Source organism: Pseudoliparis swirei, chromosome 5, assembly GCF_029220125.1.
Source record: "Pseudoliparis swirei isolate HS2019 ecotype Mariana Trench chromosome 5, NWPU_hadal_v1, whole genome shotgun sequence".
Taxonomy (NCBI): Eukaryota; Metazoa; Chordata; class Actinopteri; order Perciformes; family Liparidae; genus Pseudoliparis; species Pseudoliparis swirei.
The window spans coordinates 23,619,094-23,638,258 of NC_079392.1; the positions used below are offsets into that span (position 1 = coordinate 23,619,094).

Below are 19,165 nucleotides of genomic sequence, written 5' to 3' on the forward strand. Positions count from 1 at the left end.
TTCTGCAAAGTTTTCCTGTTCGCCGAGCACAGAGATAATGTCCACATGTCAAAATCTTGATTTGTATGAGCCCGACAGACAGCTATTAAATCGTTGCTGCAGCTGGTGACAGGCCTCCTGCTGGGAGGATTGACAGATCCACTAAACATAGGTTGACAGGCTTCTTTTTTCTTCCCTTTCTTTTATTCCGCTCTACTTTCTCTGTACTTCCCATGCACTATCCATCCATCAACCTCCACATACATCCGTGTTCTACCTTTGCTGCGTTCCTCTCTCTCTCTCTCTCTCCAACTCGTCCCTGTCCGACTCCTTCTCAACTTACGATATTTTTCATTACCATCTGTCCTCCCCTCACTTCATGTTCTCTCTCTCTCTCCCTCTCCCTCGCTCTCTCTATCTCACACCCCATCCCTCCTCTCCTCCCCACCGCCCCATCTCTCCGTGTCCCTCTTCTTTAGCTCATGCAGCAGCAGGCGGCCATCATGGCAGCAAGCCACGGAGGTTACCTCACGCCTAGCGTGGCTTTTCCCGCCACGCAGATCCACCAGATGGGGGCGCTCAACATCAACAGCCTCCAAGCCAACACCATGACCCAGGTGTCGGGCGATTTCCATCAAGCCCTGGGTGAGCGCTTAGTTTTCATTCCCCCTATTTCTTCTTAAAAGTGTGCGTTTGCGGATCAAGGGTGGGTAAGTGATGCCACGAGCGGGGATGCTGCTCGTGTTAATGCCTTGCTTTTGTTTTTGTGGGTGTGTACTCGCACATGCCAGTGATGTTCTGATAGGTCAACTGTTATTTTGTATCATATGCATGTGTGTGTGTGTGTGTGTGTGTGTGAGGATAACAACTGGAGCTGCAGCGAGGCCGAGAAGGAAAGATTGCCTGCTTACTGATATTCAAAAAAATAAAGTATTCCACTGGAGAGAAAAGAGAGACTTAAGAGGAAAAATACAGTCGATTGGATTTGCATTTATATTTTGTTTGTGAATGCAGAAAATATTTGGGGACAGTCGCAGCCCAAATACGGGAATGCCAATAAGTAAGTTCCCAGATAAGGCGCTAATTCCCCCCCCCAAGTATTTTTGACCTTGTGCTTTGAAGCACTTGTGCATGATCTGCATGCAGTTTTGGTTTTGGGTTTTCCATAACAAACACCTCGGATGCAGACGCATTACAGAGGGAAGAGGGAAGGACTTTGAAATGCCTACCCACTGCATAACATTTGCTTATTCAGCACCGCTTCCCCTTTTTCCTTGAGACAGAGGAAACTTCAAGATTCTCAAACTAAACACGAGCATGAGCCGAAATAAATAATATAGCATCCCGGAGTCTTTGTTGTGGCTCCGCTCACCTACTTTGTCAACACTGCAGTATTGAGTTTTTTTTTTTTTTTTTAAGGTGATGACTTTGGTCACTTTAAACCAATCGCCGCGAGAGAGAGAGAGAGAGAGAGAGAGAGAGAGAGAGAGAGAGAGAGAGAGAGAGAGAGAGAGAGAGAGAGAGAGAGAGAGAGAGAGAGAGAGAACCGCCATCTGTGCAACGGGGCCTATTGTAGATCATCTTTAAAGCCGTCATAGGAATCAAATTGTCTCTGGAATGTGGTTCCCTTAAGTCGGAAAAGAGGGTACGCCCGCCACGAGGAAAAAGGGACGGCTTTATTGGACGAGCCCCGTTTTAGTTACTTCGCAACAGTCGCTCCAATTGCAATAAACGGGACCGACAGCGGACCAGGTGTGGGAATCGATGCCGCGGGACCCTTATTAACCTTTTTAAACACGCGTTAGTCCGCCCCGCAGCCTTAAAAAACCCGACGCGCGCACACACACACGATGTGACGACGGCACGCGCTCGCGATACACGCGTACGGCACATCCGCAATCATTTTCAACACGGTTCAATATATCCAGAGAGCCAGACCCATTTGTCAAATTCTTTTTTTTTTTCACAGTGATGTTTTCAGTGCAAAGTGTGCACTTTTGGGGGCGGGCGTAATCAATCAGAGACGGTGATTAAAAGTGGAGCTCGGTCTCGCTGAGAAGCCTCTTATTTTGACAGCGTGGGCAATTCAGATCTTTGTGTTCTGCATGCATACCTATATTTTGCCACACAATAGGGCTGATGAAAGATTGCGCAACTGTGTTGCAAGAATCCCTGCGTGTGTGTGTGTGTGTGTGTGTGTTGCAGTCTTTGTCCTCCGGTCTGTGTGTATTGTTTCTGCTGTTCCAGAGTCTCTTTTGAACCGTATAGCCTCTCGGAAAAAAGAAAGAAAAACAAACGAGATCCAAGCCTCAGTCTTAAGGAAATATTGCTGTATTTTCTTAGATGCTCTTTCAAAGCTCAACAAAACTGCTTCTGTTTTGGGGGGGAAATGCAAAGGCAATCTTTCTGTATCAACCGGCAATGCCAGGAGCTCACGACTTGGCTCGGGCAAAGAAAGAAAGAAAAAGATTTTTTTTTTTTTTGCTTGCGATACAAAAACCAGACAAGGAAAGAGAACACGTGACGTGTGAAGTGGTGCCATTCATCTGCCTTATATGGACATGTGATGTGTAAGCTACACGTCGGGCTGATTACTTTTCATTATCGAATGCGGCGGATTATTAATCATCGAGAGAGAGAAGCGTGGCTTTTTTTCCGTCAATTCTCAAGGACTGTCATGATGAATATGGAATGTTTTATTTCCCCTTTCTTCATTCATTAATGTGAGTGCTGCTGCCAGCAGCAGCCGGAGTGGCAGTGTGGCGGCTCTGCTGTACACAGCTATTTCCTCCCTCCCTTTTTCGCACTTGCGGCTATGACTTATTTAGAGTTCATTGAATGAACACAACATTACTGGCGAGGCTGTCTGCATAAGTAGGCCAAGAGACGGTGACACGAGAGACGGTCGGATGTCTGCCGCGCGTCAGTGGAATTATTCATTGTAATATCGGAATCTGTTTTAGGGGGTCCGGGAGCCAGAGTGCTTCTCTTCTCTCTGACGGAGGTGTAATTTATGCATTACGCTGTATCATCAAACAAATTAGATTTGAATATTTACACTTTTGAGCAGGCATGAGCACAGATGGACCCCTAGTGGTGCTCAAGCGCCGGCCCCCTTTGACCTGGATGAGAAAACTGCCACTTTTTCTTTAGACGCATTTGTATCCTCTTTCATCAGTATTTAACAATAAAAATGACTTTCTCTGTCATCAATTCCCTCCAAATGTGTTTTTTTCTTTACACGAGTACCCGTTAGCCAATCAGAACGTAAGTACTGTTGTTGCTATGTAGTAATTCATACTTATTCATAAGGAAAATGTGAGCTAGCTGGCTAATCCTGCGGGGAGGAAACGCAGGTCGAAGACCCCATAATTAGCGTAATGCTGCTTATGCAAATTTTTATTGGCCGATGGGTGCCCTTTTTTGGGGTTTGAGCACCTGCCCCCCAAAATATCTGTGCACGTCCCTGCTTTTGACATCCGGCAACTTCGTCAGCGTGAAAAAAAGAAGAAAAAGGTTCAAATCCCCTTTTATTTTCAAAATAAGAGCGGTTGCCAAATTTGACAGCTCGTCTTTCGCCCTTCTGAATCACCGACCCGCGTCTAGGTGACGCTCCAACGATGAGAATCCTGGCCGATCTTCGAGGTAAATGCGCGACGTTAATCTTGTGTTTCAAATGATCGTGCGTGGAGAGATACAGCTGCACGTTGATTCATGTGAATATCAATCGAGAAAGAAAAATGTTCAGGGTTTAAAATGGCACACACTATAGAAAAAGGTCAGGGGTCGAAAAACCACGTACATGCAATTCTGAGCTTAAAATACATCGGTGCCAACTCATTGACCCTTAAACACTATTGATACTGTGAACATGCCGCCCTCTTAAAGGGCCGGAAACACTTTATAAACTCCTCGAACATATTGTTAAATAACTCTCTTTGCATTTGGTTATTGTTTATTTGAGTGTAGAAATATTGTACATAAGGACATTTCTTTAATATTATAACATAAATCCATTTAATCTTAAACCTTCAAAATAAAAGCACGGGATATTTTTCTTCAATTCCTTTAAGAAAAGGTGATCACGTGTCTTTAAAGCCGCCAGAGGCCGCGTAAAGCGATGCGGCGGGTCGGATTCGGCCCGCGGGCCTTGTGTTTGACACCTGTGGTCTATATGTTACTGGATATGAGTAAATGAAGATGGCACACAGACAAAAACAGAAAAATGTCAGGTCCGAATTGAAAAAAATCACTTCCAGGATGATTCTACACTTCAATGTTCTCGCATTGAAAAAACAAAACAAAAAAAGTACGTTTAAAAAAAAAAGGAGGAAATGGTTCAAATCCCCCTTTATTTTCAAAATAAGAGCGGTTACCAAATTTGACAGCTCGTCTTTCGCCCTTCCGAATCACCGACCCGCGTCAAGGTGACGCTCCAACGATGAGAATCTCGGCCGATCTTCGAGGTAAATGCGCGACGTTAATATCGTGTTTTTTTAAACGATCGGCGTAACCTCTGCCGCCGCGAAAACAGAAAATGTGGCTCGTGACAGCGAGCCAAAGTGAAACAAAGAGGCTCAGAGGTTAAGGGTGCTCCTCCGCAAACAATGAGACATCCATTCGATCAACAGATGCAACGCATTTAAGCTCGATGGCGCGTAAGCCGTTTGCCAGATGGTTGGGCTGATTAGGGCATGTATCCTTACAATGATGCATGATGATGCTTTTTGAAAATAATGTTCACCAGGTGCCGCTCCCTGAGCGCGGCAGAAGAAAATAAAAGTTAAACAAAAACAAGGGGGAGGGAAATAAGAGAGAGAGGAGAGAGAGAGCTGGAGTAACGGCGCGAGAGAAATAGAAGAGAGGAAGAAAGCGCAGGGCGATGCGCATCCTGCTGGCGAAGGAAGAACACGTCGTGTTGGGGGGAGGCGAGAAGTGTGTAATCAAAGTCACTCTTCATGTTCTGTTGCACGGCGCCGCTCTTCTCTGAAGACGCACACGCACAAGTACGTATTAAACCAAGTGTACTGCCGCAGATGCTCCGCAGCCAGAGGCGGCCCACTCACGGCCAGCTGCGCGGCGGCGCCGGAGCACTTCCACCGGCGCCGCTCGACACGTTCAAAACGAGCGAGAGGAACGCCCGATTTTGGCGTTAATGACACTTCGCGGGGTCGTGGACTTTGTATTTCGAGAGTTTAAAGATGTTGTTTGTGTGTTTATTTGTCGAGGCGAGCTTCCGCTTCAGCCCTCGACCGGCGGCGCTGATTGGCTGTAATAATAATAAGAACTTTATTTATATAGCACCTTTAAAAACAACGTTTACAAAGTGCTCTACAGAGAGTCAAGGAAAAACAAATGGAATAGTAAGAAACAAATATAACAATTAAAAATATATATATATATATATTAAAATTAAAATAAACAAACTAAATGAGGGAAACCAAAGATTGGCTGTAATAATAATAATAACTTTATTTATATAGCACCTTTAAAAACAACGTCTACAAAGTGCTCTACAGAGAGTCAAGGCAAAACAAATAGAATAGTAAGAAACAAATATAAAAATTTACCAAAATATATATATATATATATATTTAAATAAAATTAAAAAATAAACAAACTAAATGAGGGGAACCAAAGATTGGCTGTAATAATAATAATAACTTTATTTATATAGCACCTTTAAAAACAACGTCTACAAAGTGCTCTACAGAGAGTCAAGGCAAAACAAATAGAATAGTAAGAAACCAATATAAAAATTTACAAAAATTATATATATATATATATTAAAATAAAAAAATAAACAAACTGAATGATGGGAACCAAAGATTAGCTGTAATAATAATAATAACTTTATTTATAAAGCACCTTTAAAAATAAAGTTCACAAAGTGCTCTACAGAGAGTCAAGGCAAAACTAAATGAGGGGAACCAAAGCTCTGCATAAAAGGACGATATCACTTAAAAGCTGTTCTATAAAAATGGGTTTTAAGAAGTTATTTTTTACGCCGCTGCATCATCCGCATACGAGCGCATTCTCTCGCAAACACGAACAAGGTCATCGGCGGAGATGACAAACAGGAGGACGTTTGAATACATTAGTTAAAAGGTACTAATCCTACTCTAGCCAAGCAGAAAGTTCAGAGTACAGACAGAGTGCACGTCATTAGTCTTTGTTACGAGAGCAGCGAGTGTTTAATTAAAACTCTAAGTCCCCTGAAAATCTGGAAGACGTCTCGGCGGTAGAGGATCTTCATCACTAAATAAGCAAAATAAATCAAAGTGGAACATGAATCATCTAATATGTGTCATCAGGACTGTGGGGATAATTGACAGTAGCCTGGCAGCCCACCACACTAATATAGATCTTTCATGTGAAAGGGCAACCGAAAGCAAATGTTTTTATTTGCTGGTCGGAGCCGCTGACTCGTATTCATAATCTTAATTGATAAGAGTGGAAAGACTCTATGAAGCCTCCAATCAGTCGCGGATGACATTATTGATAAGAATCACCCTTTGAACACAAAGCAGAAGATACCTCAATTTAGAATTGTGTTCAAAAGGCATTTAAATAAATCCGAGACGATGAATGGAGGTGCACACACACACACACCGTATTTTTGCTTTGAAGCGGCACTATTCAAAAGTCGCATCGTTTTTTTTCTTCTCCTTGGTATACCAACCGGTCCTCTGTAAAAAAATTAAAAAAAAGATTTATTATTCATACTTTAAGGAGCGGACAGACATTCTCTCTTTGAGTCTAAATGCATCACATTTTAAATCGGTTAGATGAAAGCATCTGTTTTGAGTGCTTATTACTTGCTCCAGCGAAAAAAGGCGGTAATGACGGCACTCTCCCGTATGGGTGTAGCATCGCCGGTTGATTTGAATGCATAATTAGCATAATAAATGCTGCCGTCGCACGTGAAGACTTCTTTTTTTTTCGTGAAGCGATTGCGGCTCGGAGAAAATCGACAGTATTTATTGGATTTTTTTTTCCCGAGGAGCGATTCTCGCCCGGATACGAACGTAACTCTGCTTTCCATAACATAAACGCATGCGACGGACACATCTTCATGCTGTTTTTTTTCTTTTCTCGGCGGTAACGAGGGTGGAGAAGTGAGAGTTCAGAGCGAGCGCCGGATGGAATACGTAATCTTTCCGTCGAGCTTCTGTGGGGAACAACGCGTCGGCCATTACAGGCCAAACACACGCCCCCGCGCTCTACTGTGTGTGTGTGTGTGTGTGTGTGTGTCGCATTGTAAGCACACTATGAATGCAATGTCCCCACAATGCAAGAACTATATCTCCACTGAGCTATAAAAAAATATGAAAATGTCTTGTTAGGATACACTTGGACCATTTCAACAGAGGGGGAAAAACCAACATTATCCGGGTGGGCTCGTGTTGGATATTGGGTCATTGTGACAGTAAAGGATAAAGATGATGACGAGGGTACATCGACGGCTTCGTTGTGTAACCGTTGTTTTATCGTCCGCGGCGATGCTTATCGTCCACGAAAAAAAACACCCATTTTGTGATCCAGCACATGAATGCAACACATCTACTGTGGTATTTGATAGCATTCAGTTTAGTGACTGTGGGTAAACGTTCCACAGCGGGGTTTTTTTACACGTGTAATCTTCACGCTTTATTCCCCGCTGTCACATTTCCAGCGTGATACCCGGACCGGACCCCGGTATCCATTTTTTTTCCTTTTCCCTCAGACGTCACGTCCGACTGCCGACCCGAGAATTGACGTCACGGCCTCGCCGCCGCGTGTGCTCCTCCATATCACGGCGCCGCTAAGCCTTGGGAAATGAATTTGCCTGATGATGGAGAGGGGGCATTATCCGGCGGAGCAGTGCGGTGCGTGTGGCCCGAGCAGACTTAGCTGTCTTCTTGCCCTCCTGGTGGGGAGAATGGGCTGAAGCCGCAGTCTCATTCATCACAGCTCCGCAACAACAAAAACAAGCAATCGTGGGGAGGCTTTAAAAAAAATTATATATATATATATATATATCTGAAAAACAGTGCTAAAGACACAACTGCTCTCACTGGACCCCGGGCTATTCCCCAGGTCACTGCAGTTGCTCCGCCTCCTCGTGACTTAAATGCTGAGGCGGTGAGAGAGAGGAGAGGAAATATTGAAGGTGAAGAAGAAGAAGAAGAAAAGCAGATCCATATGGATATGCAGATGATGTGACTCGGCTGTGGGAGGTTTCTGAGCGTGTGATGTACAGCATATTTACCGCGGCATTAGCATAAAATCTCGGGTGTATACGGGGGGGGGGGGGGAGTGATTGTTTACCCTATCTGGACCACCTCTCACAGGGGGGGGGGGGTTCTTTACTCAGGCACCAGATTGAGGGGATACGGCCTCTGCCGGAGGGTTTCCGTGACAACCTGGGCTTTTTTTTCTCTCGACCAATCGGGGCGAGGGTTTCCAGATTGAGAGGTGGTCCTCGGGGGAGCCGTACTTCAGCGAGCTCGGATGCTTTGCCACGGAGGAGCCCTTTTAGAGAGACCATCACACAGTGAGATTCGGCTCAAAATGGGTACTTTGATGTTCCTGGCATAATTGGAAACACTTTCCAAAGGAGGGTCCTTTTAAAATGCATTGGATGAGAGAGGACAGGGAGCATCCAATTTCAATTCCACTCATGAAGCGTCTTACGGCTGCCTTTCAGGCGTGTACCATATATGTTATGACCCACCCATTTGTCAAACTGCCAACTGTTGTTATTTTGTCTTTATTTTTATGATGTATAAAAGTAAGAGGCATCTTTTGGGGTGGTTTTTTCCCCCCGCTACCTGCTCGTTCGAGCAAACCTCCCTCGGTAATCTCCTTTCGGTCTGGATCTTTTTCCCTTTTTTCTTTTTTTTTCTTTTTCTCTTCCTCTTCTCTTTTTTTCACCTCTCCTCTGTGAAGTTGCATCGCGGTTTCATCATCTCGAGCCGGCGGGGTATCGCACAAACACTACGGACAGGCTCATTTTTCACAGGTTGACTCCTCGGCTATTCCGCAGGATGTGTCACGACAAACGGCGGATATGTGACAGACTGGCGTCGCAACCGTGTCCTTGCATTAGAGGAGATGCTGTGTGTGTGTGTGTGTGTGTGTGTGTGTGTGTGTGTGTGTGTGTGTGTATAGATCCACTTGTGCTGCGGTGCGTTTACTCTCTGTGGGAAAGTCCATATGCATACACCTCCGTCTTAATTCTTTACAACAGGTGTGTCGTATCACGTGTAGATAGAGTAACTTTAAACTGTGTTGTTTGCCCCCCCCCCCTTTTTTTTTCTTTCCCAGCAGGCCTCAGTTCTCCACCAGCCAACATCGCCACCTCGGTGCCCAGCCTCGTCACGCCCCTCGTCAACGGATTCACCGGCATCCCCCATCAGCCCAACGGACACCCCCACCCCGCGGTGGAGGCCATGTACACCAACGGCCTGCCGCCTTACTCCACCCAGAGCCCCAGCGCTGCCGACACCCTCCAGCAAGCCTTCACCGGAGTGCAGCAATACACAGGTGCGCACGCCGCCTCGCTCCCGCCGCACCACCTGACCGTAGATGTGCGGGTGGCTTCGAGAAAATCACCGGCGGGGAGGGGGAGGGGGGGGGGGGCATGAGGCTGCATGTGTTCAGATAGGACGGCGCCATCGGAGGGCCTTTGATGACGCGTGTTGCGCCCGTGCGGTCGACCTTAACCTTTTAAGCACCACGCTTTTTTTAGGCCTCTTCTCTGAAAATGGCATAACCAAACTAGAAAGGCTGTATCTCTGCAACCACGAGGGCTATTTTATCTAATATATATATATTATATTAAATATATATATATATTAAATATATATATATTTTGTTCAGATGTGTAGATATCCGTCTATATCAGGGGTGCCAAACTCATATTCACCGTGGGCCAAATCAGCATCATGGCCGCCCTCTTAAAGGGCCGGAAACACTTTTTAAACTCCTCGAACATATTGTTAAATAACTCTCTTTGCATTTGGTTATTGTTTAATTGAGTGTAGAAATATTCTACATAAGGAAATTTCTTTAATATTATAACAGAAATCTATTTAATCTTAAACCTTCAAAATAAAAGCACGGGATATTTTTCTTCAATTTCTTTAAGAAAAGGTGATCATGTGTCTTTAAAGCCGCCAGAGGCCGCGTAAAGCGACGTGGCGGGCCGGACTCGGCCCGCGGGCCTTGTGTTTGACACCTGTGGTCTCTATGTATATAGACCACAGGTGTCTATATACATAACTCGTATGTCTTATATGTGTAATAAGCGTCTTTCAGTACTATGAAAAGCGCTATAGAAATTTTATGTATTATTATTATATGTTATTGGGTAAGAGTAAAAATGAAGATGGCACACAGAAAAAAACTGAAAAATGTCAGGTCCGAATTGAAAAAAAGCACTTCCAGGATGATATTTTTGGAATGAGGCAGTTGAATTGTTTAAAACTCTCACACATCATATTAAAACATGTGAACATTCTCTCTGCAAACTTTGACTTTGAAAAAGTGAAGCAGAACAAAGTTAGAGAGGTTTTAGCACCGAGAATTTCGGCGAGGTCTCCAAAATGGACATTTTGGCAAATTTTTGGATTTGAAATGTCATCCTCTGCATCGTTCTCTGTTGGTAAACTGTTTTTACTCTCCTCCTCCCCTTCTCTCTATCCCCCCCCCTATCTCTCTCTCCATCCCCATGCAGCGATCTACCCGACCACCACGCTGACTTCCATTGGCCAGACGCTGCCCCAGCCACCGCAGGTCATCCAGCAGCAGCAGCAGAGAGAAGGTGAGGGTGAGAGAACATTATTGCTTTTTTTTTTACACTTCCACACATCTCATCTTCTTCCCCGCGTACGATAGACACATGAAGAAGACGAGCGTGGGAAAACCGAGATTACTCTGGCGCTCAACACACCTGCTTCTGCGCGACGCTTATATGTGAGCGCGGGAGGAGGAATATTACTTTAACTCCGTACACGTCTCATTGTCGGTCATAGATGAGTGGAACAATGTCACTGGATGTTGTCCACCTCTCATCTTAGGTAATGGATGTGTGAAGTATGAGGATGAACAAGGCTTAACCCAATATATTATAACATGCTGAGAAATGCGCATAATCTGCATAGGCCCGTGCTTTTTTTTTCTTCTTCATAAGATATAATTAAAGCTTATATAATAAAATCCCCTGCTGTAAGAATGATGGCAGTGCAACCCAGATGGAAACATTTAAATAATGACAATAGGGATTTACTTACTTACTGCAGGTTTACATACAAGTTGGCGTTGTGTAATTTGCAGTGAATTAGGGACAGCAGTGTTTTGAATATCAGTATATATATATATATATATATATATACAGGACTGTCTCAGAAAATTAGAATATTGTGATAAAGTTCTTTATTTTCTGTAATGCAATTAAAAATACAAAAATGTCATGCATTCTGGATTCATTACAAATCAACTGAAATATTGCAAGCCTTTTATTCTTTTAATATTGCTGATTATGGCTTACAGCTTAAGAAAACTCTAAAATCCTATCTCATAAAATTTTAATATTTCCTCAGACCAAGTTAAAAAAGATTTATAACAGCTGAGTGTTTGTCAAGGCTCAGGAAACCCTTGCAGGTGTTTCGAGTTAATTAGACAATTCAAGTGATTTGTTTAATACCCTACTAGTATACTTTTTCATGATATTCTAATATTTAGAGATAGGATATTTGAGTTTTCTTAAGCTGTAAGCCATAATCAGCAATATTAAAAGAATAAAAGGCTTGCAATATTTCAGTTGATTTGTAATGAATCCAGAATGCATGACATTTTTGTTTTTTTGATTGCATTACAGAAAATAAAGAACTTCATCACAATATTCTAATTTTCTGAGACAGTCCTGTATATATAAGTATATATATAAATATATAATATATTTACAAATATATATATGTATACATAAATATATATCTATATATATAAATATATATAAATATATAATAATAAAGACATTATAAAATATATATATATAGTAACTTTCTATGACGCCTATTTCTACGATGCATTCTAAACACAGTTATAAGAAGTAATAAGTATATTTATAAGCCTACACACATATTCATAATGCTTTATAACTAAAATCATAACACATTTGAAAGCATTTTGAAGTTGTAATACATTATATTTTTTATAATGCATTATAATCACTGTTATAATGCATTATTATGGGATGTTAGATTGCTCACAGTGGTCGTTTCTTGCTTTACAATTTAAAAAGTATCAACACAATAAATGTAAAATAAATTTGTATGTGATTTTAAGCAAACAAATGACCACTTTAAGTCAAATATATTCACATCAGTGCATATAATGCATTCTATAGGAATTATATTTAATATATATAAGTGAGTATAACAATACTATACAGTGCTATAAGCATGTGTATGTTTATAATGCATTATAGAGATAGAAAGTGTTACCTAAAAACTCTTTAAATGAATTTTCATGAATTAATTTAGATTTCTTTCGCAGCACATTGATCAAATTACAGATAGTTGCCAGTTGGAAAATCTTTGATCTGCCGTCTAGATTTCGGCCTTCATATTCATATTCTGAATCGGAAGATCTCAAAATGTAAATTGAAAACATTTCTCATCCGCTCCGTATCGGCGAAATCGATGGCCAAACTTTTTCCCTCCATTAATCTTTGTGCGTGTTTAAGAACAGTTTATGTGTTATCGCTGATAATGTCGAGAGGCGTCCCGGAGAAAAAAATCTATTTCCACTTATCTTAATTTAGTCGACGCGAGAGACGGCACGGATCAAAATGACAAATTCACAGCTGTCTCTCTCTCCCTCCCCCCCTACTCCCCTCCTCCCCTCCCTCCCTCCCTCTGTGTGTGTGTGTGTGTGTGTGCAGGTCCGGAGGGTTGTAACCTGTTCATCTACCACCTGCCACAGGAGTTCGGAGACAATGAACTCATGCAGATGTTTCTGCCCTTCGGCAGCGTCATCTCCTCCAAGGTCTTCATGGACCGAGCCACCAACCAGAGCAAGTGCTTCGGTGAGTTTCTCGCCGCCGCCACCGGCCACGTGCACCGACATGTCGGGGGGGGGCAGGTGCTCAAACCCCCCCCCCCAAAAAAAACAACGCCAAAATTATTTCTTTTTTGGTCACTGGTTGGTTGCTATGCAACATCTGAGACACATTGGGTCGTGAGAAGATATGAGAGCAGAACAAACAAACATATTTTCTATTCACAATTACAATTTATTTTAATTTAGAAAATGATAGGAGCGATAAATGTCGTATAATAAACATGCGAGGAGGAGGAGGAGGAGGAGGAGGAGGAGGATGAGGATGAGGAGGAGTGCCGCGGAGCTCTCACAAGAACTCAAATAGATGCCCCGTCAGATATAAAAACACGTTTGGGGGCAATTGATGACAGAGAGAGTCATTTGTATTCTTAAATACTTACTAATGAAGAAGAAATTGCATGGGCTCCAGCAGAAAGGGCCACGTTTCTCATCCCGGGCAAAAGGGGAGGAGCTTGAGCACCACGAGGGGTCTATCTGTGCACGCGCCTGCTCGCCGCCCACAAACCCCACACAGCCGGAACCATTGCATAACAACATGGGGCTTGTGTTGCGCCTCTTTATATAGAGCTGTGGGTATGATTTGGTATTTATTGTTGCGCGGAGATACTGGAGGGAATACAATCGTTGTGTTCAGGAGTTGGACACAATGTGCTCTCTCTCTCTCTCTCGCTCTCTCTCTCGCACACAACAAAACTTGTTGAGTTTTTTTGGAGTCTGATCTCTTAAAGTTTTCTTCAAATATTCAGCCGTTTGTGGGTGTTGTGTAAAAACTCACAGCCGAGGCGCGAAAAAAGCTTCATGGTGCAAGTTCCATTTTTTTTTTTCCTCCATTTTCTTTTCATCCTGCGCTCCAAACTACTCGTTTCAAACAAATATCCTGTTTAGCTGCTGTTGGATTGGGATGCAGTTTGACAGCAGCCAGACGCAGTAGATTGAAGGATCTCCCCCCCCCCCTTGACTGACTGACTGACTTGAATTTCCATCTTGATGACTGTCGCGTTTCGAGGCGCCGTATAAAAAAAAGAAAAGTGCAGAATACATCGCGGCCCGACTCGCCGCCGTGCCGTCGATCAGAGCCCCTGTCCTTGTTTTCGGTTTGGCAGCCACGTGACCCGAAAAAGCTTGAGCTGCTGTATCAGCATCCACATCGCCGACGTGCTGTAACCCCAAATATCTGTCAATCTGATTCACCCACTGCCACGCCCCCCCCCCCCCCCACACACACACACACACTCCGTCCCATTTAGCTCCGTCAGCCGACACACACCGACGAGCCCCAGGGCGTATCACAACTTTGAGGAGACAAGCAGCAGGGGGCGGTGGTGGTGGGTGGTGGGTGGTGGTGGGTGGGGGGTGTGAAGGCAAAGGACAATTATGGATCAGCATTTGTTTTCACTTCAGGGAACAACAGCAGAACCCCGGGCAACAAAAAAAAATTGATCGCCCCGGACCCCGTCCTCCCCCGGGGCGACTTAATAACATATAAATTCATGAAAGAAGAGCTATTTGCAGTATTGACTTATACACTATGCATTTACAACATAATGTTGGGCCTGGGGAAACAGGGAGCGCACCGGTGTAATTAATCTAGAGGAGGAGAAAGAGGGGATAAACTTGGATTGATGGTGTGAAGAAGACAAGGAAACACAAGAGTAAGAGAGAGAGAGAGAGAGAGAGGGCCGAGCATCTCTTCTCCATCTCATCTCCGCTCCCAGCTCCAATGTGTTAACCTGATGGCGGGTTAGGAGGTCACCTCCTTTTCTTTTTTTTTCATGCTTCCTCCATGCTCTCCTCAGCCCCCCCCCCCCCCCCCCCCCGAGCCTCTCCGCGCCCTAATGGACCGAGCCGGCGCCGGAGCAGGCCGGGCTCCGGGGCGGCCGTGTCTCTCTCCCAGGTGGCCGTGAGCCTCCCGCTGTTTCTCACGGGTCATCGGCTGCTCTCCTGATGACACCGCCGACACAGGGGAGCGCATCAAGCGAGAGGGAGACACACTCCACTGCAGTTTCTGGTCACTGAGTTCTCAAGGCTTCTATTTTTTTTTTTACACATGATGAGAAACAGGATGTTCGGCATAGGTTTGAGGAGGAGGGGGGGGGGGGGGTTATCTCCTCACGGTGAACTATGTTTGCTCTTGTTTTGGTCCAGACTGCTTTGCACTGGGACCTGCGCTCAATTACCTTTCTGTACTTTGGGGGCTTTCCACGGAGATCAGGAAGTTACGTTAGAAGAAAAAGTTTCTCGGGATGAACAGATCAAAAATAAAATGTGAAAAAAGTAACAATTTAAGAGCGAGACAACTGATGAATTACAGATTTTCTTATATCCGTTCTCACAAAATATTCTAGACATTTTATTCTCTCTAATTCCCTTTTTTTTCCAGTTATATTAGCGGATAAATGCAGGGTTTTGACACACAGGAGACGAGTCGCCGTCCTTCATCGCGCGTCACCTTCAACGTCACGCGGCGGAAACAGATTAAAGACGAACTAAAGACCGTTATGGCGAGTTTTATGTGTGTTTTACAGCGATCGGCGCGGTAAAAACACCGCTGATGCCGAAGGGGTCTGGTAGATGTTTACTTTTCCATCTGACTTTGAGAATTAAGACTCAAACCAGAGCTGGTGACTGTTGAAAGAGTTTTTATTTGCTTTTGGTCGAGTTTGATTAAAGTGTGTTACATTGCACTAATTAAAAATGTCACACGCCGTGGTAAAAACCGTACGACGGTGTTCATCCGGGTGTCGTGTTTCCATCGGTAACCGGAGCCGATGAATACGCGACGACTGCGAAGCCATTGGTCCTGGGAATCAACGCCGACTGTAACCTTCCCCTCGAAAGACAAAAAGCCAGATGTTGGCAGATGTTTGTGGGGTTTTAGTCCACTAGGGAAAGAGGCTTCACAAACCGGCCTTGGTCTTACCTCTGAGACGTACACTGACTGCTTTATGACAATAACAACCCCACTTTTATGTATTTAAACCTTTATTTAACCAGGTGAATCCCATTGAGATTAAAAATCTCTTTTTCGAGGTTGACCTGGTCACAACAGAAGAAACACAGAGTTACAAACAAAAGAAACAGAAACAGACGAGTTCAAAGAAACGGGAAGTTAAGAGACAAGTGACGTTTTTGGGAACCTGCCTCCATTTCCTTCATTTTATATTTAAAATCAGGAAGTGGAATCAGCCCTTTTGAGTTTTTCCCTCGTGGCATCATGAGCCCCACAAAGTCAACATCCAGCTCTAACACTGGTGTTCATTGTGTTCGCTTTAAACCCTGAGAAAAATAATCTCTTACGCCTGTTTTTAGTTTAAAAGCAACCACTTAGCGCACCGCCACACGCGCCGCGCCTGGCAGCTCGACTCAGGTTTTTATCTCCCGGCCTCTCTGTCAGCAGGTTTCCCCTCCGAGTCATTTCCGATCGATATCATCTCTAAATATTGACTCGCGATGTGACGTCGAAGCTTTCGTGGTGATGAAGTTGTCGCCTCTCCGCAGGTTTCGTGAGCTTCGACAACCCCGCTAGTGCACAGGCGGCGATCCAAGCCATGAACGGCTTTCAGATCGGGATGAAGAGGTTGAAAGTCCAGCTCAAGAGACCGAAGGACGCCAGCCGCCCGTACTGACACCGCCTACCTTCAGTATTCATTGCAGCAGCACAGGTGAGCCGGCAAAGCGTCAGCCCCCCCCCCCCCCCCGTCACCTCTCCGAAGATTTAAAACGAGCGATGTTGTTTCTGCGGAGGCCGGATATTTAACGGCCGAGCGCCGTCCTCCCGACTCCTTTTCCGATAGCCGGAAATTTAAGAGCTTATCTGTCAGCCAGACGCGTATTAAATATGTTCAGTGAATGTAAAGCTGAATTATTTAACGTGTTTCGAGAGTTTTTCGGGTATCTGCAGACACGCGGAAACCCATAAGGTTTGATTTCATATTCCTCACAGCGGGCGTAATAATTGTGAGAATATCTGTCACCGTGGCGACAAAGATTGATCGGTGTGTCGGCGCGGGTTAGCTCTCCGCAGACCATTTCACTGATATACTAGAGCCATATTGGACCCTCCCAAAGTTTAAAGAAATGGATCTTTGGGGTGACAGCTTAATGAGCAGTGAGATCTGAAATTGCCCTTTCTCTCTCTCGCTCTCTCTTTTCTATTTCTCAGGTTACAGAGGACACGTGAAGATATCTCGGAGGAGTTCAACTTTTTTTTTCTTTTCTTTCTTTGAAAGCGAAATATGTTTAAGAAAAAAAAGAAGAAGAAAAAACAAAAAAAGAATCAACACATAAGGAATTTTTTGAAGACATATCAGCATTTACTTACGAAGATATTATAGGTTTTACGGCGGGGGGGGAAAAAAAGAGAAGATGAGAAAGAGGAGGCGGCGCTTCACCGGGGGACTTAACAGTAACAGATGGCACAGTGCAAGAAAGACGAGAAGAAGGAAAACAAAAAAAAGAAACTGGAAAAAAAGATGTGATGAGACCGAACAACAGAACTTTTTCTCGTTGAGACTTGAATTGTTAATTAAGCAACAAACTAACAAACAAAAAAGCAGCAACAACAAATAGATTTCTATATACATATTATATACACATATATATAAGGGAAGAAGGCGCTTGTGGCTTTTACTGTCCTGGACAAATGAGGGTTAAAACTTGAAGATCAAGAAAAACAGTGGAAAAAAAAAAGATTGGTCCACTGACAGACTTTCTTTCTCTTTCCCTCTTTCTCTTATTCTCTCGCCGTCTCTCTCGGCAAGCGCAGAGCTGTGACCCCTGGAGGTCACGGAGGTTTCCATTAGCAACAGTAGAACTGCAAATCTTTCACCCCTAAGGGACCAAAGGACCAAACATTTTTATTGTTCTGAACAGTAATATATAGTATTGATGATACTAATACTACAAACTACTACTAATAATATTACAAGTTAAACTTAAGAAGAAATACTAGCTTCAGGTTTGAACACAAAAAAAGAAGACAAAAAAGACAAAAAAAGAAGAGGAAATGAATGGGTTTTGGTTTGTTTTCCTTTTTGCATTTATAGCTACTGGGTACTAAGGAATATTAAAACAAAACAGAAAAAAAATATGTATAAAGCTATACTATTTTAGTGGCGTAGAATATGTGGGTTAGACATTGTTTCGGGCATGTTCAGATACTCTTCTTTTCGCCACTCCATCGCTTCATCGGCGTCACAGCATTTCATCTCGGAGGTGCGATCCGTCGGCGTTATCGTGTCGGTAGACGGAGGAAAAAGTCGTCCCGCGGTGCCAAGAGTAAGCGGCGCGATGACGGCCTCCCTCCGCTCGCCGCGCCGCATGCGGGCGATTCCACGCATCGCGCTCGTCGGCGCCATTTTGCCAAATTCCATAATTGAAGCCGGAGCGATCCCACGTCTTCATTAGAGCCTCGACGCGGCGGATGATCTGACCGTAAAAAGCACCGCGGGTGAGAAAGTAAGCGCGCCCGGGCCGAGCCGCACGCCGCGAAACAACGGCGCCGCGATCCTCGCCGCTTCATAAAAGATACAAATGAGCTTGACAGCGGTTGTGAAAAAATTAATAAATAAATAGATTCCATCGGCGTGTCACAGCGGTCCCTGCCGGGTCGCGCCCTCTCCCGCTGCCAAGCTTCCTCCAGCTGCTCTCGGCAGACCCCCCCCCCCACTCCTATTTCTCTCTCTCTCTCTCTCGCTCCTCACCTCCAAGAAGTGCCAGCATATTTCTCTCTTAATGGGGACCATCGGTTCACAGGGGTGGGGGTGGTGGTGGGGGGGGGCTAACCCACAGCATAATTAGGATGATGATAATATTGATCAGATGGGGAGCGGCACCGCGGGGCAAGGGATGCGCAATCAATTCCGCATCGGCATATTTGAATGAATTGACTGAGTGACAGAGTCCATTTTTCTCCCGGTGGTTTGCATGAGAGTCCGTCCCCCCCCCTCCCCCCCCTCACCTCCCGCGTCGAAAGGCCCTTAAACCCACGTGGCCGTCGCTAAAAAAAAGAAAAGGAAAGAGGTCCAGAGGTGCACGGCGGCGGCGGGCGTTGATGTGTAAAAAAAAAAAAAAATTTAAA

General features: G+C 44.3%; 1 protein-coding gene across 7 annotated transcripts in view; it reads left to right on the plus strand.

The window, feature by feature from the left end:
- The window catches only part of celf5a (cugbp, Elav-like family member 5a), a 228,594-nt gene extending 209,719 nt beyond the window's left edge, over window positions 1-18,875 (plus strand). For 3 of the 7 annotated variants that reach the window (XM_056414126.1, XM_056414131.1, XM_056414133.1), the window contains 6 exons: window positions 459-624; window positions 9,289-9,507; window positions 10,700-10,792; window positions 12,908-13,051; window positions 16,585-16,748; window positions 17,249-18,875. In XM_056414126.1, the coding sequence (XP_056270101.1) occupies window positions 459-624; window positions 9,289-9,507; window positions 10,700-10,792; window positions 12,908-13,051; window positions 16,585-16,712 (750 nt within the window). In that variant the 3' untranslated portion in view covers window positions 16,713-16,748; window positions 17,249-18,875. The remainder of the gene's footprint in view (window positions 1-458; window positions 625-9,288; window positions 9,508-10,699; window positions 10,793-12,907; window positions 13,052-16,584; window positions 16,749-17,248) is intronic. The other 4 variants (XM_056414129.1, XM_056414132.1, XM_056414128.1 and 1 more) reach the window with 3 other exon arrangements.
- Window positions 18,876-19,165: the final 290 nt, after the last annotated feature.